Source organism: Silene latifolia, chromosome 6 (assembly GCF_048544455.1).
Source record: "Silene latifolia isolate original U9 population chromosome 6, ASM4854445v1, whole genome shotgun sequence".
Classification (NCBI taxonomy): domain Eukaryota; kingdom Viridiplantae; phylum Streptophyta; class Magnoliopsida; order Caryophyllales; family Caryophyllaceae; genus Silene; species Silene latifolia.
In genome coordinates, this window is record NC_133531.1 from 12,127,683 (window position 1) to 12,150,120 (window position 22,438).

The 22,438-nt window shown below is 37.6% G+C and overlaps 2 protein-coding genes across 2 annotated transcripts; both read left to right on the forward strand.

Moving 5' to 3' along the window:
- The first annotated feature begins 3,757 nt into the window (after positions 1-3,757).
- Positions 3,758-13,097, forward strand: LOC141586364 (serine/threonine-protein kinase CTR1). Its single transcript, XM_074407564.1, has 16 exons — positions 3,758-4,262; positions 5,307-6,220; positions 7,654-7,952; positions 8,043-8,187; positions 8,395-8,510; positions 9,020-9,225; positions 9,753-10,142; positions 10,563-10,603; positions 10,859-10,927; positions 11,300-11,400; positions 11,492-11,576; positions 11,670-11,768; positions 11,864-11,932; positions 12,046-12,177; positions 12,464-12,558; positions 12,713-13,097. The coding sequence occupies exons 2-16, from the start codon at positions 5,408-5,410 to the stop codon at positions 12,807-12,809; spliced, it is 2,757 nt and encodes a 918-aa protein (XP_074263665.1). The 5' UTR covers positions 3,758-4,262; positions 5,307-5,407; the 3' UTR covers positions 12,810-13,097.
- A 5,302-nt stretch (positions 13,098-18,399) lies between these two features.
- LOC141587517 (uncharacterized) lies at positions 18,400-19,068 on the forward strand. The gene is made up of 2 exons (XM_074408998.1): positions 18,400-18,708; positions 18,760-19,068. The coding sequence occupies exons 1-2, from the start codon at positions 18,400-18,402 to the stop codon at positions 19,066-19,068; spliced, it is 618 nt and encodes a 205-aa protein (XP_074265099.1).
- Positions 19,069-22,438: the final 3,370 nt, after the last annotated feature.

Sequence of the window (22,438 nt, forward strand, 5' to 3'; positions counted from 1 at the left end):
GTTTCAGGATCGTCGCTCTGATACCATTTGTAACACCCCCATACTCCAAGTGCCTTACCAGGACCACTCAGGTATGAAGACATTACCATCTCGGTTACCCGAGGCAATGATAATCAAACAACAATAAAGAAACAATGTTTAATATAAATAATTTAGTGAATAGATACAATCCTCAAAACCAAACCAAAAGTACGATACATGATTTCAAAATGATGTCTAATGAAATGTAAATAAACTAAAGGCTACAGCGGAAGACTCCTATCATCATGTCGTGGCATCCCGGCTATCCCAAGACTCATCTCAATACCGCTCAATATCTGCTCACCATCCCCGAATGGATCACCGCAGGTTTACAAAACAACACCGGGGTCAGTACTAATCACACAATCAATATGTATAACAATAATAAGACAAACAGACAATGACTTAATCTGTCACACACACGCACACACGCCCAACCAATTCCCATCATCTCAATCTCGACCGTCCTTTGGACCAGCCCCGCGATGGGGACCGGCCGTACCCACCAAATCCCCGCTCCACATAGTGAGCGATAACCCTGTCCATTAATGTGCACATCCCCTTCCGTGGCGGGTTCCACGAAGGGCGAAACTAGGGCGTGAAGTCACTCCCGCAAGTGACCCCACTCAGCCGAGAACGCATCTCGAGAACCATCAACAGCAATCACAACCACAAACACAGTACAATCATTATATCAAACAACCAAATACAACACATCACCAATATCCCATTATGGGACTAATGCGAGTAGAAATCCTACCCGGAAAGCACAATGATCGGACGGTATCAACAATTTGTATCAAAAAGCCTCTTCTACGAACCCTCCTCCTATCATATAACACATAGAGGCTACACATCACATACTACACAAAAAACCCCCAATCTCTAAATTAGGGTTTAACCAAATCAAGGGAAAAACAATAAAAAGGGTACATAGATCTTACCCTCGACGCAAGGAACTCAACGATACGAATAACGACAAGAATCGACCGTCGAACTCAGGGAATTGCTAAGAATGCGATTAGGAAGATGAACTAGTTGCTTTCTCTCTTAAACAGGGATTTAGGTTTTGTAAAAGTGATTTAAAACAATGACGACGAAACTTAAATACCTTAATCGCATAATTAACAAAACCCGAGAAAACTCCCGTAAAATAGGACACTCGATCGAGTACCCAAGGTACTCGATCGAGTACCCCCTTACTCGATCGAGTACCTGACTACTCGATCGAGTACCCAACAGGTCAGAAACTATTTTATTTCGCAACTTACCCTTACTCGACAGAGTAAGGCCTACTCGATAGAGTACCCCAAGACTTATAAATACGGAGTATTACAAGAGCGTGGGTGGAAGATGTGTAGAGGGAGATAAAGGTAGATGATTGAGAATTGTTTATTGTGGGATGTTTAACCGGGGGGATAAATAAGGTATTTTTGAAGGATAAAATGTGCAGGTCGTGAAGGTGATTATGAAGTGTTAGATTCGCAGAAGGGCGTGCGCGTCCATCAAAGAGAGAGTGTCTGTTTCATAAATATTAGGAGGCTTCAGTCCAAAACCGATTGACAATGAATGTAATAGCTCATTGACTTATAACTTAGATGTCAAGAAACCATCAAACCAAAAGCCTAAACTCGTGGTTGGAGTTTCAAGAGCGATTTATATTCTAACACGCTCTTACACGCGAATGTGAATTGAGCTTGAAGTGTGGATGCAACACACGTCTCCTCATACCTAGTGTTAAATATTTCACTTTAGAAATGAGGTGTAATGAGATTTGAACTCGTGACCATTTGGTCACACTGGCTCTGATGCCATGTCAAAACCATATAAGCCAAAAGATTAAGGTGATGATTGGAGTTTAATGATCAGTTTTATATTCTAACAGTAGATTACACTTCTCTCTCCTTTTTTTTTTCTTTTTTCTTTTTTTTTTTTTTTTATGTGAGAGATCAAAATGTGATATCTTCACATGAAGGCACAAGAACTTATGAGGGAGTAAGATAGGTGTCAAAACTGAACTGGAGTAAGGAGAGGCCATATATAGGCAGCGGGGTGGAAGAAACCGACATGAGGCTCATTGAAGCTTAATGTGGATGCAAGTGTAAATGAACGGTGGTAGAGAGAGAAGAGAGGGGGGGGGGGGGAGGGGAAGGGGTAGGAACCGTTTGTCGGAATATCACGAGTGTTATGGTACGATGAGTGGGTTAAGGTAGGAGCCGTTTGTTAGGACAACACGAGTGTTATGGTACGGTGAGGGATGGGAAGAAGACAATGGAGAGAGTAAAAACCATGATATGCCAAAGCGGAAATGGTGTTTGAAGGGTTACGTGAAGCTAAGCGAATCGGCCATGATGAACTCTTAGTGGGGAGTGATTGCAAGTCAATGATATAAGTGTTACACGGAATGAAAAAGGGTTGTTGCGATTTTCATTTAATCTTGGAAAAATTCAGGTTTTTTGTTCTAATTTTAGTAGTATCTCGTGATCTTTTATAGTTAGAAACTTGAGTCAAATTGCGCATGCATTGAATCTAGGTAGAAGGGTAGAAGTATTTCATGGCTAATATAATTAAAACTGATTGTCAAAATACGGAGCATTTATTAATCATGCTTGATGTTTTTGTGAATAAAAAAATAGAACTCATGTTTAAAGTTGGAAAAGTTAAAAATCACAAGAGAGTAAACATAAATCACAAATTTATCACGGAAAGAAGTTGATGGTAGGTTTATACTTTTAATCGACAATGACAACATTGACATTTGACAAGGATCTGTGGAAAGATTGTAGTATGGGTTTGTGATTGTATCATATAACTGCATATTGCGTTTGAACTACACCTAAGTGTTTAAAGAGAAAGCTGTCTCCCTCTTTAACACATGACGTCCACCAATCCTCAATCAGACCGACATTATCCGTCTTATATTTAAGACAGGTTAAATATCTATCAAATTTACAAATTTTTAATAGAAACGGTATATTATTAACGTTAGTAAATAATATTTAATTATTATTTTTATTTTTTAGTTAGTTTTTTGTTTATTTATTAGTTGTCCTACCTGTCTCTCACTAATATAGTGAGAGACGGTATCTCATGAGACTTACTGTATTAAATTACATGATAAATTGTCTAAAAAATGCAATTTTTTTTGTCTTTATAACTACCATATACTGTAGTAGCAATCCGGATCCTCTATCCCAATTTGTGTTTTATCTTGTGTCCCACTAACTTTATCTTTTGATACATAGTCATCTTATACTCTCTCCCATCCAAATCAAAGGTAACACTTCAATATATTGCAGAAGTGTTACCTTTAGTTTGGATGAGAGGAAGTACTATTTATACAATAATTTTCTACGGTTAAGGGTTATGTGTCAAATAAAAAGGTAATGGAACACGAAAATAGGACCAAAGATCTAAACTCATAAAATAGTTAACCTGCTCAAACTTAAAACAAATAATACCCACTTAAATAGATTTAGGCCATGTTCTTTTGGACTTAAAGTCACTTAATTTCAGTTCACTTCAGATCTTATATGTTCAGTTCAGATCCTATAAGTTCAGTTCAATTCAGATCCTATAAATTCAGATCAATTTAGATCCTATAAATTCAGTTCAGTTCAGTTCAGATCCTATAAGTTCAGTTCAATTCAGATCAAATTCGTTTCAGTCCAAAAGAACAAGTCTTATTGAGTTATTGATGTACCCCATACTAAAACAAGGGACATAAACAAATATAGAGACTGGGTCATCTATATAACGAAATACCGCCATTATTATTTCTAAAATATATTCATTCATCCTCCCACTCTCTCTTCCTACCTTTATTTCTCTCCATCAATCCAACCATACCAATACACATCTCCCTACTCTCTCTACTCTCCTACTCCTTCCTTCCTTCCTCCCTTTTTTTCTTCCGTGGTTTATGCATCTTCATGTCACACCCCCCGTCCCTTATTCTCCCCCAAGAGTCGTTCCCGTCCTCGTTCTCGTCTTTGTCCTCGTAATACAATCAAAATTAGACTCTCGTTAATCAAGATGATCCGGGCGATTTTATCAAAGACGTGAACATACCTTTACTACTTTTTATATATATCTAAAAAAGGTGTTATACCAACCAATTAGATCTCTAAAGTCGTCTCGACGTCTCCTCTTCTGCTCGTTCATGACCCGTCTATTTTCGATCCTGGTTGATTTTTCATCATGATTCGTGCCATCCTTTCTAAGACGTGATCCCCGCTTCCGTATGTAAATACTTTCTCCATCTCAATTTTATTGTATTCGTATACATTTTTTTAAAATATATAATTAAATGAAACGGAGGTAGTATTTATTAGATATGCTAAATTGCTAAAATGAGTACCCGTCCAATTTCGATTTTATATTTTTATTGTATACGTTTTTCTAAATATATAATCAAATGAAACCGAGGACTTGTTAGAAATCTACTCTTAACTGGTATACGCTAAATTTCTAGAATGAATGCCCGCCCAATTTATATACGGAATAATAATTTCAATCTTTACTTGATTACTGTACTAGTCAAATTGATAGCCATTTCAATAGCTTTCTATTATTAGCTTCATTAATTAATTAATTATTTTTTGACATTTTAATTTGTGTAACGAGCAATTGCAAATGCAAATTTCCATTTTAGACGGTCAAAACTTAAGACGAGAAAAATATAACCATTTTAAGTAATAAAAATGATCATTTGATGGTGAAAAATTACTCCGTCCATTTTCCTATTTTCACCCATGTGCTTTATTGTGGTCTTTAAGACGCCACTTTAACCGTATTTTTCGATGTCTGTATGCTATTTTTTTTTTTTCATTTTTTCCGTGAAAGATGTCTTGATATTAATTGTAAATGTTTTACTTTTATAAATAAATAGTTTTAACCTAGTCAAAGTTACCTTTAAAAAGCAAATGGGTTGAAAATTGGAAAATGGAACAAGTAGCAAATGGGGTGAAAATAGGAAAATGAAAAGATATGACTAAAATTGTCAGTTTCTAAAGATAAAGAGTAAGTCTCCTTTGTGACGGATATACGTCACAAGTTTATGACGGGTCAAATACTAGATGGCTAGATAAGACAAAAGAGAATGCTACTTACTAGACAATTTGCTTTTGTCTTATCTCTCCACGTGGGTTGTTTTTGGCCCGTCGCAAGCTTGTGATGGATATATACGTCACAAATGAGAATTTGTGAAAGGCAAATTGGTGGTAACCTTTTTTACGAGGAAATGTTCAAATTTTGTCGTAAAACTGAAATGAGACTTCTTGCAGGTGCGAAGGACGCAAGTGTTTGATAAAACTAGCGGAAGGAAACGATTTTTTTCCGTCCGTGTTGTTCCGTGAATATATCTACTTTTTGAAGGAAAAGAAAAATGCCTCACAGGGGGACGTACTTTTTCCCACGGCAATTTCCTGATAATAGGGGACCGCCATCGACAGCGACATCAACTGCATCATCACCCACATTATCAACTATAAATGATCACGAGAAGAAGAGAAACAATGTCAAAAGTGTTGCTAGCAGTTGTTATTTTGAAAGGGACTGCGACGAGGGCACGGATTTGTTGTTGGACAATTTCACGAGTATTTCTACCCGTAACAACAACAACAACAATAATAACAATATCTTTGATGATATAACAGGTCGCAACCATAACCGTAACCATAACCACAACAACAGCAACAGCAGTAATATCAAATTTAATAACAAGAAGTTGGCTGCTTTTTACGGCTGGCTAGCTGCTGACAAAAATAAAAACAAAACCAAATGTAAGGATAGTGATGATGATGACAACAAGGCGGAAAAGTTGAATTATGAGGAGGAGCAGGAGATACTGCCACTGTTGCCAGAGAGTAATAGTGGGTTGAGGAGGCAGGTGTCTTCACAGCTTAGCTGCGGCGGGAGTAGCTATGGAGCTGGGAGCTTCTTTTCGAGTGAGGTACATGAATCCAGGTCGACATTTCCTAGTTCGATTATTATGGAGGAGGAGGAGGAGAAGGCGGAGAAAGAGTCGACTGGGTTAGCGCAGAAAGCGAGGGAGAGTTATTATTTGCAGCTGACATTGACTAAGAGGCTTGGTGGGTTTGCTAATTTAAGGAATGAACCTGCTATGCTTTTGTTTGAGAGTGGACTTGAGGGCCATGCCTTCTCTTCTGATGCTCTCACTGTCTCCTATCGCTTTTGGGTACCTCCTTTTCTCCATCTAAATATGTTCATTCTTTTACGTTTTAATTAAAGGTAAACAAATGATTGAGAAGACGGAATATATTCCGTCTTTATTCTGTTGTAGTAGGCTGTTATGAACTTGAATGTCTAGGAATCTGTATATTCGCTTTTGGGTCCCTCCTTTCTCCATCTCCATAATATGTTAGCAAATGACTGAGACGGGGAGAATATATTCCGTTGTAGTGTTGTGGACTTGAATGTCTAGGAACTTGTACATTTTCTACACTGCTAAATGTACCCCATTTTAGTAAGATGGGTACCACTCCCTCCGTATCAATTAATTGTTTATTTTCTCCCGATACATTTTATTAAAGGTAAACAAATGATTGAGGCAGAAAGAATAAGGCTTAGGCGTCCGTGGGGACGTTTTCTGCTGTTATGAACTTTGTACATTCCCTACTGCCCATATTAGTAAGATGGAGATGGACCCCTCATCCACTGTCTTTATTGCATCTGTTGCTGTAGTACCAAGCTTTCTTTTTGCTTCACAAATGATTGCATTTAGTTTATATATATGCCTATCATTCTAACTTGACTATGAATTCCAAAGTTTTAGCTATATGGGTCCACTGCCCACTCTCCCTACCCCCTGTCCATTCATTCCTTCTTGTCTCTTTTTCCCCTATTTTTGTTTGTAAATGGGGCAATAGAGAGGTCAAAGGTTCGAAAGCGAGTGGATCAATAATAAGCGTTAATCATAATAATACGTTACATTCGACATCCTGTCATTTTATGATTTAACAGTATAGATGTATCTAGTTATCTACTGTTATCAGCATTTCCTATATGAGAGGAATATGGATGGTCCGTTATTATTTACTACTACTACTACTACCACCACCTCCATCCCATTTTTATTGGCCTAGTTTTACTTATGTGGTCCGTGTTTTTAACTTTGGTCCTTGCAAATTTTACAAACATGGGTAGAGATCGATGGTAAAATTTGTCTGGTTAAACTGATCTAAACAAAACTATGCTTATATTTGTCATTTGGAATGACGACGTACATAGCGTTTATTGTAAGAATAATGTTACGTGGGTTGTGAAGTAATTCATGTCTTTGCATAGACCGCCTCATTAATTTGCGGTAGTAAGCTGCGTGAGTTTTTATGACCAAAGTTCTTATCTGCAAATTTTCACAGTAAAAATTGCCTACTGAATTTACCTGTACCACTGATGGGAGGCCTCCTAAGCAGGGGACAGAATGTAACGTAGGGAGGCAATTGGAGGATAATGTTTTAATTAAAGTGGATAATGATCGCTTCTAATGTCTCTCTAATAAGAGAATTAGTATTCGGACTTCCACCTTCAGTGAAAAGCATCTAGCATACTGACTGAATATATAACATTCACGACTAATGTGCGACATCAACTGTTTATCTGTCTGTGCAGGTTAATGGATGTTTGTCATATACTGACAAGATATCTGATGGCTTTTACAACATACTTGGAATGAACCCTCATGTTTGGGTAATGTGCAATGACTCTGAGGAAACTAATAGTATTCCGTCTCTGAAGTCTTTGAAAGCTGTTTCACCTCATGATACATCAATGGAGGTACTGCTTGTTGACAAACGTGGTGATGCAAGATTGAAGAAGCTTCAGGATAAAGCTCAAGAGTTGTCAAGTGCTTCAGAGAGTACACTTGTACTAGTGGAGCAGCTTGGTAAACTCGTTTCTAATCATATGGGGTAGGTATCAGTTGTTATCTAATCTAAACATAGCTTGTGCCAGTATTCATAATTATTTTAGTTTAATTTTACAATTATTCTGGTATTAAGGGGTAACTTCCCGGTGGAACAAGGTGATCTCTATTTGCGATGGAAAGTGATTAGTAAGAGGTTGAAGGATCTTCACAAGTGTATCGTTCTTCCTATTGGCAGTCTCTCTTCAGGGCTTTGTAGACATCGTGCTATACTTTTTAAGGTGACTGAATTATTTCCATTCCTCTGCCAGTTAGCTATTTTTCTGAGTTTGATCATGTTTATTATGGGTTATGATTTATTTGTTTGGCTTTCAATCAGTAGCTTTTTCTTGATCTTTTCCTGTACTGTTTCAATGTAACGGTTAGCGAATGTGATGTCTCTTAATATTTGCACGGTTATCTAACTATTGGTGATCTTTGCTTTGTAGAAACTGGCAGACTATGTTGGGTTGCCATGCAGGATAGCTCAAGGTTGTAGGTATTGTGCAGCTGATTACAGGTCATCGTGCCTTGTTATCATTGAAGATGATAGGCAGTTGCCGAGGTATATAATTTCTAGCTTTCTCAAAAGAAATATTGATTTTTGTTTGTGCTTTACACTTTTACAGCCGTTATCTACGGACTTATTGAATTACTATCCATTATAAAGCCACCTAAATAAGCTCTTATTTTCTTGTCATGTCTCTGTCTTCCCATTTGTTTGAACTAGGGTCAAACACTCAAAGGTATCATTTCACTGGTTCTTTGTGCCACTTCCTCAATTCTATTAGTTATAGTTTTGAGAAGATAAGGGGAGAAGGCTTGGCTACTGTAACATTTGTTATCAACTGCATTCGTCGGTTCATGACACGTCTTAGGGCAGACAATTTGGATGTGTGTTATTGGTGTTCAGTGTCAATGTTAGGAACTTAGGATGGTATAATAGTAATATTTTCTGAATAATCATTCATATGCATTCTGGGATCTGTTTCTGCCTATTATATAGTATGCTATAGTGGTTGCTTTCTATAAATGTAATTTATTGTTCTTCCTAATCCTCACTTTCGTTAATAGGGAATTTGTAGTTGATCTCGTTTGTGAGCCGGGAAATGTCCACTCTCCAGATTCCTCAATAAATGGAAGTCTACTTGCTCCCATGCCTTTGACATTCCAAGATTCTCGCATCAAAGAGTTTCAGCAGTCTTTTGTTCACAATGCATCACGAGGCCAAACACCAATAACAAAACAAACATGTCCTTCCTCTGGTCTTCTAAACCCTGGTATGATAATTATTGAAACTGTTATCACCATTGCCTTTTTTTTAGGACATTTCTATGTTGAAAAAGCTGCAAAAGCTACGTGACAGTAAAGTTCTGACCCCCGAGTAATATTGGCTTGATGGAGTAGTTATGCTATCGACATTGAAAATTAAGACGGCAGGATAAGGATTCGTGGTAAAATCCAAATCAGTGATGAAATGAGATTTTACTTGGTTCATTTGTTTATCAGATTTAACACATAGGCGAACCGGGGTATCCTTGTAAGTTGTAACACATACTCTTGGCCTCAATACTAAGTTGCAGCGTACATCAGCACCGAGTGGTATATCTTATACTTCTAGCATTTTTATGATTGTATAGCTGGCGAATCATTGTAATAGTTTGTATACACAAGGACGTGTTTTGTGCAAATCTTTCAATGTAAATACAACTGGCTATCAAGACTTGACTTGAGAGTCAGGAACATGCAGCAGCAAACAATTGCTACCTTTTTTTTCCGGTGTTTCATTATGATATGTGTAATGCAGGAAGCTACAAAGGAGATTGGCATAATGAGAACAGTTTACTTGGCGGTGTGAAGAGTGCACAGGCTGTTCAGAGGCCTGATTTGCTTGCCATACAAGCAACAGTTTCTGAGGTAGTGGCTGTTCCAGAGGCAGTGGCAGTTAGCCAAAGTGTGGGAGAGTATATACAACAGAACTACAAGAAAGAAATGAATGTCTCCTGTGCTGTAATTGGAAATGCTGGGCAGCACCCCTTATTGGACATAAGTCCACCTGTCGTGGAGACAGACGATAAGCAATGCATATGTTCCACTTCAAATATTCCCAAATACTTGGACCTTGAACCATCTCTTGCTATGGATTGGCTGGAAATCTGTTGGGATGATTTGCATCTCAAAGAGCGTGTTGGTGCTGGTAAGTAATTGCCTGTTATTTTTTGCTATTTTAAAGTACGCATTTGCAGCAACATTGATATTAAGGGTGTGTTTGGATAGCAAAAGTGGAGGGAAAGGGAGGAGAGGGGAAAGGAGGGAAGGGAAAGGAAGAGAAGGGAAGGGGAGGGGGAATTGGGTGTGGGTGTTTGGATACAATTTCCCTCCAAATCTTGCCTATTGTGGAGAGATTTTGATTAGGCTTGAAAGAGGGAAAATAGATCCCTCCAAATCTCTCCCTCTCCATTTCCCTCCACCCTTATTTGCTATCCAAACAAGGGATTTTAAATTCTCTACTTTCCCTCTCTTTCTTTTCTCTCCAAATCTCTCAATCCAAACACACCCTAAAAGAATCATTTAACTGTCCATCTCTGACATGTGCTTATGGATCAACGTCTATCAGGTTCTTTTGGGACTGTGCACAGGGCTGAATGGCATGGATCGGTTAGTACCTCCAGTCTCATGTTGGCTTATCTGAACAACCTGATACCTTTACCTTTCTCATGTCTTGCTATTCTTAAACTGTCTTTTGGATAAGACAGATTGTATTGGGTTTCTTAGTACTTGCATTTGAAGCAGATGACAGATAAATGCCTTTTCTTTTCTTCCTTTTTTTTATTTTTTTTCTTTTTTTCTTTTTTATTTTTTTATTTTTTTATTTTTTTAATTTCTCCTATCTATCAAATCTTTGTATTGCAGGATGTTGCAGTGAAGGTCTTAACTGTACAAGATTTTGCTGACGATCAGTTGAAGGAGTTCCTTCGAGAGGTATGAGCATAACCTCTGAAGTAAAAAGTGGTTGAAATCACTTGGTCTTTAATGGACATTCAAAACAATCATTATCATGCATCATCAAGTCACTTTCGCTCAATGTAACGTCAGCTTCATGTTTTTGCAAAAACACTGTTCCTTTTCCCTTAAGTTGTTTCAGGTTTGAATGTTATTCTTACCAAGTATTTTGTAAGAATAGCAAATCAGTTGTCTGATATATTAAATTAGTGGCAATGCAGCGGAATCTGCTGTGATTTATGTGCTGTCTGGTCGATGTCTTGTGATTCTATGATGAATCTTGAAGAAGAATCATTTTTCTTTTGTGACTAACTTGACAATGATGCTATTTTGTTTCTTTTTCTGTTAAAGGTTGCCATAATGAAACGTGTGCGGCACCCAAATGTGGTTCTCTTCATGGGTGCTGTAACGAAGCGTCCACACCTATCTATAGTAACAGAATATCTGCCAAGGTGAGACATTTAAAACATATGTATTCATGTTTCTATACGTGCTTAACTAAGCTGGATAATTGGTACTGAGTATTTTTTTTTTTGGCGACAGAGGTAGTCTATACCGTCTTTTGCACAGGCCTGCTTCTGGGGAAGTCTTGGATCAACGAAGGCGATTACGAATGGCATTGGATGTGGTCTGTCATACTTACTGCGGTGTGCTTACGCCTATTTATTAAGCTGTTTCTGATGCAAAATGTGTTAAAGCACTGCTTTTTGTGATTGTATAGGCCAAGGGGATTAATTATCTTCACTGTCTCAGCCCTCCTGTAGTGCACTGGGATCTAAAATCTCCCAACTTGTTGGTTGACAAAAATTGGACCGTGAAGGTTTGTATATACTTTAAATTTCAAAAAGGCGGTTTTTTTGGGGGGAATTTATCTACTGAACACTTGATTAATCTTTTGCTTTACACCACTCTCAGGTATGTGATTTTGGTTTGTCCAGATTTAAAGCACACACTTTCTTGTCGTCAAAGTCGGTTGCTGGAACGGTGAGCTTCTCTAAACTTTTAAAACGATATAGTTTTCCAATTGTAACAGTAAACACCCGAACAGTTAGTAGCCCGGGCAAATCTCATGTAAGTAATTTTGTTTCCTATTTCAGCCTGAATGGATGGCCCCAGAGTTTTTACGGGGAGAACCCTCAAATGAGAAATCAGATGTCTACAGTTTTGGGGTCATATTATGGGAGCTCGTGACCATGCAACAACCCTGGAACGGACTTAGCCCAGCTCAGGTATGATCAATTTACTTCTATCGTCTCTGGATGTATTTTCTTTTCTAGCAAAATGATTTAATCATCAAAAATGAAAAGCAATGGTACCATGCATGAGTAGCATAATTCCTCGTAGCATGTCACTGCGCAATACTCCTAACATGTGCTGATGTGCCAGTTTCAGTTGCATGTATAATGATGTTAAAACCAATTCGGTCTCAGTTTGTTGTGTACTTGCGAGTATAGCTCTCTGCTTTTGGTACTTAGAAATTGTCTTCTGGTATTTACTCGCGTAATATTCCTTCAGGTTGTTGGAGCTGTTGCTTTCCAGAATAGGAGGCTCGCTATTCCTGCGAACACCTCTCCCGTGTTGGCTTCGCTCATAGAAGCTTGCTGGGCCGAGTAAGTTCAATTTCCATATCTTAATGGCATTCCCATTTTCTGATTTCCTTCCTGCAACTAATGTAAATTTTTATATTCCTGAAAAAATCAGACAGAAAGTTGCTGTAATAATGCTGTGATACGTAGAACTAATTGGTCCATCTGTTTTGTGCAGCGATGCATCACAGAGACCATCTTTCAGGAGCATTGTTGAGACGCTGAAGAAGTTGCTCAAATCTCCGGTGCAGCTTATTCAAATGAGCGCGCCATGAAAGGATATAGATTTCCGAGAAGCCTCCAAAACCAGAGGCATATCAAGGACACTGGAGTCACTCAGCTTCCGCTTTTAAAGTTCTCGACTAACTTAATACTTGGCTAATACTTGGGATATTACTCTCTTTCATAGTTTGACTAATAAGCATACGGGGGATACCTCGTATTTATGGGGTGAATTAGCAACAGAAGAGAATGCAAATCACCTCTGAAATGTGTAAAAGACAATGTATTTTTTTCCATTAAGCTGAATCCATAAATGTTTATCGAATTAGTTGGTTGTTGAACTGTAACTGGTATGACCTGATCATGTTCGTAGAGACCGTCATGAGTTAAAACAGCCAACAAAATCTGAAGAAGCAAGCAACGTGGGGTATATTTGGAAAATCAGGAGTTATTAAGGCCTTAAGGGTAATAAAAACCCGTATGATTTCTCGTTGCGAGGCTTGAACCAGAGTCCCTTAGAATTTCACCCAAGTTTTAACCACTAGACTCCACCCTTGCGAGCTATAAGATAGAAAGTTAACAAGTTTTTTTTGTTCAAATAAGCGAATTATGGTTGAGGCATGAGACTACTTGAGTTAACTCTTGTTCTTAGACTAGTGTAGATCTCGGATATTTGCGGTATTTATAGAGGTTTTGTTTTTAATTATTATTTAAGTATTTCAAATTGATAAGTCATTAATTTGTCATATTTGTCATATACCTCATTGTGATTTTGATATGAGAAAAAAATGAACTATACATGGACTAATCAATGGAATTTAGTAAAGTTATAAAATATGTTTAATGATTTTTTTTTTCTTTAACATAAAACTAATGATTACAAATAATAATTTTTCTCAAATTATGTTAAATGATTTTTTTTTTTCTTTTGTGACAAAGCTAATAATATCAGTTTAATGTTTTGTTTTATACAAAATGTGTCAAGTCATTCTCTAATATATAATAATACATAATAAAAATTTAGAAATTTACAGTTTATAAAATTATAATGAATATATCTTATTTTAATTAAAATATTATAATTTAGATTTTAAAAAAATGTTATTATTTGATTAGAAAAACATATTTTGACGAAATGATAATAATTTAAAGAAATAAGTAATTTTGTTTCCTTCTTTAGTTTGATGGCTTTTGAAGGGAAAACCTTGGAGAGTTTTAATGTTTTATTCTCTTAATATATACTCCTTCCATTCAACTTTTATCATCCAATTCAGTATAAAACTCCTCCCATATAAAATAGGGAGGATAGGGACGATGCATGCTTAACAAGTTGAACATAACATAATACAATACTCCGTAGCATGCTTTTTCTTGTAGCATTATCAAATAGCGCTTACAAAACTTACGTGAAATGAGACGGTTAAAAACACAATTCTTATTAAGCCGATAATATACGTCTTGAATTTAAAATGGGTCAAGTATAGAACTAGGTTAGATGGAAGGAGGATGTCTATGATTAAAAAAAATGTGTGTCCTATATATACAAGTGAGAGTTTATTTGACCGGTTTTGTCTTAAGACGACACTAGTGCTCTAAAAGAGACGTATTATATTATATACAGTAATAAGTCATAATAAAACATGGATTATAAATTAACTTCTTTATAGAAAAACTAAAGTAAATAATCATGCATGGTGTCCTCTATAGTGCCACCGATACAATATATGGAAGTAGGGAATTCAAACCCGTGACCTCTATAACGATACTTCCGTCTCAAGTACCGGCGACTGCATATGGAATGCTTAGATACTCCTCCGTACTAAATATGGGTTGTCGGGTATGAATGTGAATAGAGTAGGTAGGCTAGTACAGCTTAAACGTAGAGTACTACATTTGTGCAGCTTTATAAAGAAGTAGTTCTCGATTGTGATCGACTCATATCGGTTAATTGGTAATGCATCCCTTTCATTTCACATCATGAACAATATAATCTCACTCGTCATCACAGTTCGAGCTAATAAGAGCATCTCCAATGGTTGAACAAAAGGACTTGCTTGCAGATTCTAAAAGTTTCAAGCTAGTTGCTCAACCATTGGAGAGCTTCACATGAACTAGCTTAGTTTAAGCAACTAACTCCATGGAGCTAGTAGCTCAAATGGACCCACAAAGATATATGTGTCAATTAAATAAATGTATATAAGTCAATTTAAGCAACAACTCTTGTAGCTTAACCAATGGGGAAGTTTGTAGCTTAAAAGTGTTCTAGCTCAAAAATGTGATGTGGAGAGTTAAGTTAGTAGGGTTGTTGCTTACCATTGTGGATGCTCTAACTAGTAATAACTAAATATGCAGAATTAAAGCACATTATTAAATGCTAACAACCAATTTAGGGGTGTGCATTATCCGGTTGACCCAAAAAATAGACCGGACCGGATTGGAATCTAGCGGATTGGAATAAAAAGATTTCGGTCGAATCGATCTCCGGTCCAAGTTTTTCAAAGGATTTCGATTTACGGTCCATTCCGATTTGGACCTGTTTTTAAGGTCCGAACCGGAATGGACCGGATACCAGAATTAGCATAATTGTTCATTTTTAAAGGTATAACAGTAATAATTTATTTTATAATTAAAGTTAATATAAATAGGCGATTAAGGCGAGTTCTGACAAATTCAGGTTTGAATTTTACAGTTCGGTTCCGGAGCTGATTCTCCTAATTGTGATACACTTGATCATTGCCTTTCTAAGCCGGACTTGGATTTGTTTACTAGTCAGCTTATTCCTTCTACTCATGTCCTTGGCCCGGACTTGCCCTTTTCTCCTCTTGTTTTTCTTCAGGTTTCTTTCTCGGTTTCTCAACTTAGGCCATGTTCTTTTGGACTTAAAGTCACTTAATTTAAGTTCACTTCAGATCCTATAAGTTCGATTCGATTCGATTCGAGATCCTATAAGTTCGATTTAGTTCGAGATCCTATAAGTTCGATTCGATTCGAGATCTTATAAGTTCGATTCGAGATCCTATAAGTTCGATTCGATCCAGATCCTATAAGTTCGATTCGGATCCTATACCTCACTTAATTTAAGTTCACTTCGGATCCTATAAGTTGATTCGATTCGATTCGATTCGAGATCCTATAAGTTCGATTCGAGATCCTATAAGTTTAGTTCGATTCGATCCTATAGGTTCGATTCGATTCGAGATCCTATAAGTTCGATTCGATTCGATTCGAGATCCTATAAGTTCAGTTTAGTTCAGATCAGATTAGTTTCAGTCCAAAAGAACAGGGCCTTAATTCCTCTTTATTTTACTCGATCTCTGACTTAATCTTACTATATGGTTTGTAAACGTATCATATCGAATTACTATGTCTAATCATTTGTTTACATATTTTATTAAAATGACTTTGGCAAAAAAAAAAAAATCGATAAGCAAATGATTGGAACGAAGAGAGTGACCCATGAGATGATGAATCCGCCTCAAAACGACAATTTTATTGCATTTTTAGTATGAAAGATGACTTTATGATCTAATAACGACAATTTCAATATTACACAGCACAATAAATGTCACTATGACTAATTGACTATAGTGTTTTAATAATCCGTGTTAGATTTCCTGTAATTAATTTGGGAATGACTTATAATGGCAAGTAGTTCTTTTTTCTTGCACAAAAGACTGTCTTAGATGTGAGACCGTCTTATTCTATAATTTGTGTTTATCTTAATCAAAACGGCTATCAAAATCGCCGGTATATTTTGTAGAATAAGATTGTGTTTCATTGCAAGGCCAGTTGCATTACAGATTTATAGCATGTGCAAATTGTAGACCACTGTTGCACAACAAATTCTTGTTTAAAACCGTAATATTCGTTTTAAACTTAAATTTGTCAAATATGGTAGAGTATTTGAGGAGTTTTGAGGTTGCCAGGGTTCGAACCCATGGCCTTCCACTTCGAGAGTTTTTGAGGAGTTATGAGGTTATCAGGATTCGAACCGTGATCAAAGGTCACGATGACTCTGATACCATGATAATGAATCCGCCTCAAAATGATTTAGTGTTTTAATGATTTCTTACATTTTATTATTTGCCAAATTCGGTAGAATATTCAATTTTATTGCGTTTTTAGTATGAAAGATGACTTTATGATCTAATAACGACAATTTCAATATTACACAGCACAATAAATGTCACTATGACTAATTGACTATAGTGTTTTAATAATCCGTGTTAGATTTCCTGTAATTAATTTGTGAATGACTTATAATGGCAAGTAGCTCTTTTTTCTTGCACAAAAGAGTGTCAAAATCACCGCTGGTATATTTTTGTAGAATAAGATTGAATCCATTTTTGAAATAATGGTCAAAAATAAAATATTTGTCGTTTTGGGTCGGTTTTGAAAATATTTGTGAAAATGGTGTCCACGTAGGCTCGGGATTTCTGGACCTAAAACACGCCACTACCAATGGCGTGTTCATAATGAGTACGGAAAAAAACTTCATTAAAAAATGGACTAAAACAAACACGCCATTGGGAATGGCGGGTTTCGGAGGGGAAACACGCCACCCCTAATGGCGTGTCTTCTGTAATTTTTTTTTTTTTTTTTTTTTTTTTTTTTTTAAAGTTCAGTCAGTTGAGTAAAAAAATTGTTGTAAAGACACGCCACTACTAATGGCGTGTTTCCTTCACAAAACACGCCATTAGTAGTGGCGTGTTTCAGGTCTAGAAATCCCGAGCCTACGTGGACACCATTTTGACAAATATTTTCAAAACCGACCCAAAACGACAAATATTTTATTTTTGACCATTATTTCAAAAATGGACTCAATAAGATTGTGTTTCTTTGCAAAGCCAGTTGCATTACAGATTTATAGCAAGTGCAAATTGTAGAATAAGATTGTGTTTCTTTGCTAAGGCAGTTGCATTACAGATTTAATATAGCAAGTGCAAATTGTAGACTAATGTTACATAACAAATTCTTGTTTAAGACCGGAATATCCGTTTTAAACTTAAAATGGTCAAATATGGTAGATGCGACAAAAGAAGGATGTCTAAGGAGTAAGGAGTAACAAAAGGTTTGTCTTATATGTACAAGTGAGAGCATATTTGACCCATTTTCAGCTTTAAGACAAATATTACCATTCAAGACGGTAATAATATAATAATCGTCTTAAATTTAAAACGGTCAAGTATGGTAGATGAGGATGCCTAAGGAGTAAGGACTAGCAAAAGGTTTGTCTTATATATACAGGTGGGAACATATTTGACTAGTTTTTATCTTAAGACGGATATTACCGTTCTAAGAGGGATTTCCTGTACATACATACAATTCTGTGATCATGTTTGTTGACATTTTTTCAAGTTCAACATCATGGGCACTGCAGTACCACAACACTAGTTATATGATCAACAGTACAAATCAGTAGAAGTTGCCAGAACCCGCATCCCCTGTCTGTAAAGCGGGTTGAACCAGTAGGTTACTGTTGGGCGGCTCCAATGAATCAACAGATGAGCATTCATTCATCCTTTTTCTTGTTTAAGGTTGCTATCTACGTCGAGTTCGTAGGTTCGTTTCTTTTAGTTCTTGTTTCTACTGTCCTGTTGTTCTTGCTAGGGTTTCGTTTAGCTTGAGTATTGGAGTCGGCTAATGGGGCTTGTTGGTAACAATTGGATGGAGCGAGGAGCGTGCAGTAAGGGGAAAGAAGTGGTGGAGGAGGGCGTGAGGAATGAGGAGGCAGATTTTGACTGGGACGTTGAGGGAGAGGAGAATATAATGGGAGCGAATGAATTAATTCTTGTTGGGAAGATATGGGCGTCTAAGAATATTAATGCTCGCGCTGCTATTGACACGATGTTGAGAATATGGAATCCGGTAGGAAAGGTTATGGGAAACGTGCTGGATGCTAAGGAACGAATTTTTGTTTTTAGATTTACTGATGAAAGGGATAAATTGAAGGTTATCGCAGGACAGCCTTGACACTTTGACAAGTTCATCTGGTGCTTTCAGGAACCCAATTTGGAGGGGAAGATGACGGACATTCCGTTTTTCTATCTTCCAATCTGGGCTCGTATCTATGATTTACCTCTCAATAGCCGGTTGAATGAGGGCAATTTAAGACGGTTGGGGGAGCAGTTAGGGAAATTTATGGCTGTTGATGAGGTTGTGTGCCCGGAAATAGAAAGCGCAGTACGGGTGCGGATTTTACATGATGTACGTAAGCCTCTTCATGCTTCGACAGATATCCGTCTGCCCAGTGGAAAGATTACTTCGTTTGTTGTTAAGTACGAAAGGTTGCCTATGTTCTGTTATGGGTGAGGGATTTTGGGACATGGACAAAAGGATTGTGATAAGGGACCGTATAGGGAAGAAGACCTTAAGTATGGGGAGAGTCTTCGGGCATCGCCATGGAAGGGAGGCAAGGTGGGTGTGTCTGAGGGGAGGAAGACGAGTAGGGACTTACGGCCTGAATTCGAGGAAGAGTATAAACGGTGTGAGCAGTAGATGATAGAGAAATTGCAGAGGATTGCGCTATCAAGTAAAGTGGGAGGAAAACAGGGGCAATCCAAGGATCAGCTGGTGGTAGGTAGTTGATGTGAACATTATTTGCGCACATTTAGTCCCCTAATTGAGCCTATTTTGCATACTATTATGTCATTCCGCGACCATTTTATCCGTCAATTCCTTCCTATTTCGTTTTCCTATTGCATTGTGCATGTTTTGTAGGAAAGGAGATAATAAGGCGGAATTTCCCGTCTTTCGTGCGTATTCGGAAGCTATTTGACGATGTTTGATGGACTAGTATGAAGAGGAAGCGAGAACTAAAGATCAACCCTACAAGAATAAAAAGAAAGTGAAGAAAAAAGATTATGTCACAGAAGACGAGCGGCTCACACGCGAGACGCCCGTCCAAGAGTGACAACCCGAGCGTCCAAGCAACAAAGACGCCCGGATTCCTCCAAAGAATCCGAGCGGATTCCCAGAAAGACGCCCGTGCACCACCTCATGAATCTGAGCGTCTTCCCTCCTTGGACGGACGGATCGCGACATCTTCCGCCGAGATGCTCATCCTTCCAAAAAGACTAGCGTTTCCCTGCTCTCAAAGATGTAGTTACTAATTTAGCCTTAGTTAACCTAATTAAGCTCTACTATAAATACCTCACTTGTAAATAATCATAGGGAGCTTTTTAGGGAGTTTTAGATTAGGTTAAGCCTCCATATTAAAAATCCTTCTTAGATTAGATTAGGAGTAGATTAGAATAGACTACTCTTTAATCTTTCACAAACCTCACATTAATCTCTCCTTAATTATTGTTCAAGTTTGTTACTTTTGGGTAATTGAAGATTATTGGGTTATTATTGAAGGATTGACAACCCTTCATCAATCAATCAAGTTTCTTCTATTATTCTTTGCTTTATTATTTAGATCATCTCAAGTTTGGTATAATTCCTTTACTCTTTAATCTTTATTGTTCATTTCTTCATTCTATTATCATGTTTATACTTGTTGTGATGATTGACACCATTAATGACATGTTTCCCATGACAATGAATGAGTAGTCTTTTAGCTAGGATTAGTGGGTAATTAGGGGAAACCAACATGGGATTGATTCATGCTTAATCCAATATGTTTACATGATTAATTTGCTTGCTTGTTGTGATTTCAACTTTATGCACATGTTATGTTTGATGAAATGCTAAGCCTATGAATCCTTACATTTACAACCATCTCTTATCTACTCAACTTGACTTGTAAGATATAAACCAACTAGAGTCTTGTTAGACCATGCATAGAAGTTGAATAGGAGGAAAGTAAGTCGACTTGTAGGTGTTGTACAATCTAATCGATTCGGCTCCGGGACCCAACTCTTCCTATGAACCGTAAGACATAAACCAACTCGGTTCCTTTACAATATTAATTGCTTGCAACTTTGTAAACATGTTTGTATGATCAAAACCATGAATCCCCTATGACCCCATGACATCCTAGTGCTTTTAGTCAATTGTTTACATTTCTTGGTTCATTGTTTGCTCTACCTTGTTACTTTCACTAGTTTAGAATACAACTACAAACCCCATCAATTGTGACACTAGCATAAATTGAGATAGATAGATTTAGAACCCAAAGCACACCGTCCCATGGATCGACCTCGACTTACCGCTAACTAGTAGTTTGTTGAGTATTATAAATGTGTTTTGATTGGGTGTACAACGACACGCTCACGTAAAAAATGGCGCCGTTGTCGGGGATGGTGCTATGTGATTAAGTTCTTACTTGTTTGTCTATTTTAATTGTGCTTTCACCTTGAGGAACTTGTTCCTCAAGGATTGTTCTTACCGTTTTTGTGTAGTTTCCATGCTTGTAGTTGTTTCCTTGTCTTAGCTATGATGGCTCAAGACTTGACATATGGAGTATGTGGTGGATCTTTTGAGTATGACTATGAGTATGGGGAGTTTGAGGAGCAAGTCAACACAAACCTACCTTACTATTTGTACAATGAAAATCCTTACTACTACCCCAACTTTTCCCACCAAAATCACCACATCCAATATCAACAACAACCACCCACCCAAAACTCACTTTGCAACCAATTCCAAATGCCACAATATGAGCACTTTCACACCCACCCACAACAAAAAGATGAGCCCAACTTTGACATTCAAGATATGGTTCTCCAAATGATGGGAGACCAAAAAACTTCTTCAAACAAATGCTAGAAGAGAGCCAAAAGAGGGATAATGTTCTTCAAGGCATTGTTGCCCAAGGTGAGGAATTGGAGATTCAAATTGCCCAATTGAAAGAATCCCAAGCAATCACTCCCCGCCGTTCTTTGGACATTGAGCATGAATGCGAATTTGAAGTAGTAACTTTTGACATGAAAAGCGAAGAATGGGAAGAGCCAATCTCCTTGAGCTCTTGTGACTATGAAAGTGTGGTATTTGATGATGAAGACATGAGGTTGAGTAAGCCAAGTACTCTTAGCCTTTGTGAGTATGAGGGTGTGTCCTTTGAAGTGAATGTTGAGACATTGGAGAAAGAGTTAAATGAAGCCCCCATTTATGATTCATATGAAGATAGCAACAATGATGATGAGCCTAAAGGATGGACTCGTAATATCACCTTGCTTGAGGAGCCTATCCTTGAGACATTTGAGATACCCTATCATGAAGAAGAACGTCCTTCCCCTATTCCTCATGAAGACCACTTGACACCTATCATGGAGCCAATGATCATTGAAGAGGATATGGTAGACCTTCTTCAAAAGGCCAAAGTATCGTACAAAAGCTACTTGGTGAAAAAGCTCAAAGAGAAGCTTGCTCGAGAAGCTACTTGTGGAAGTTTGGTCTTTTTATGTGAGACCAAACTGAGCGGGAGTGAGTTGAGGAGGATGAGGTTATGTCTGACTGAGTATGAGGGCATGGAAGTTGATAGTGTTGGTAGGGCTGGAGGTTTAGCTTTCTTGTGGCGTAAGGAGGTTAGTTGTACTTTTCTTTCTGCTTCTGTTCATTATATGGACTTCGAGATTGGGGGTATGCTGGGGTATGGCGTGTGACTGGCTTCTATGGGTGGCCAATGGTGAGTGATAGGCACTTGTCCTGGGAGTTACTTCGGGTCCTTGGCGCGAATAATGGGGATGTTCCTTGGTTATGTATCGGGGATTTCAATGAGATCCTTTACGGTACGGAA

Bases quoted from the DNA above. Each gene is read 5' to 3' on its own strand.
- LOC141586364 (XM_074407564.1), top strand. From the start codon at position 5,408: ATGCCTCACAGGGGGACGTACTTTTTCCCACGGCAATTTCCTGATAAT. The intron at 6,221-7,653 runs GTACCTCCTTTT...CTGTCTGTGCAG, and splicing joins CTGTCTCCTATCGCTTTTGG to GTTAATGGATGTTTGTCATA. The intron at 8,511-9,019 runs GTATATAATTTC...TTTCGTTAATAG, and splicing joins GATGATAGGCAGTTGCCGAG to GGAATTTGTAGTTGATCTCG.
- LOC141587517 (XM_074408998.1), top strand. From the start codon at position 18,400: ATGGGGCTTGTTGGTAACAATTGGATGGAGCGAGGAGCGTGCAGTAAG. The intron at 18,709-18,759 runs GTTATCGCAGGA...TGGTGCTTTCAG, and splicing joins ATGAAAGGGATAAATTGAAG to GAACCCAATTTGGAGGGGAA.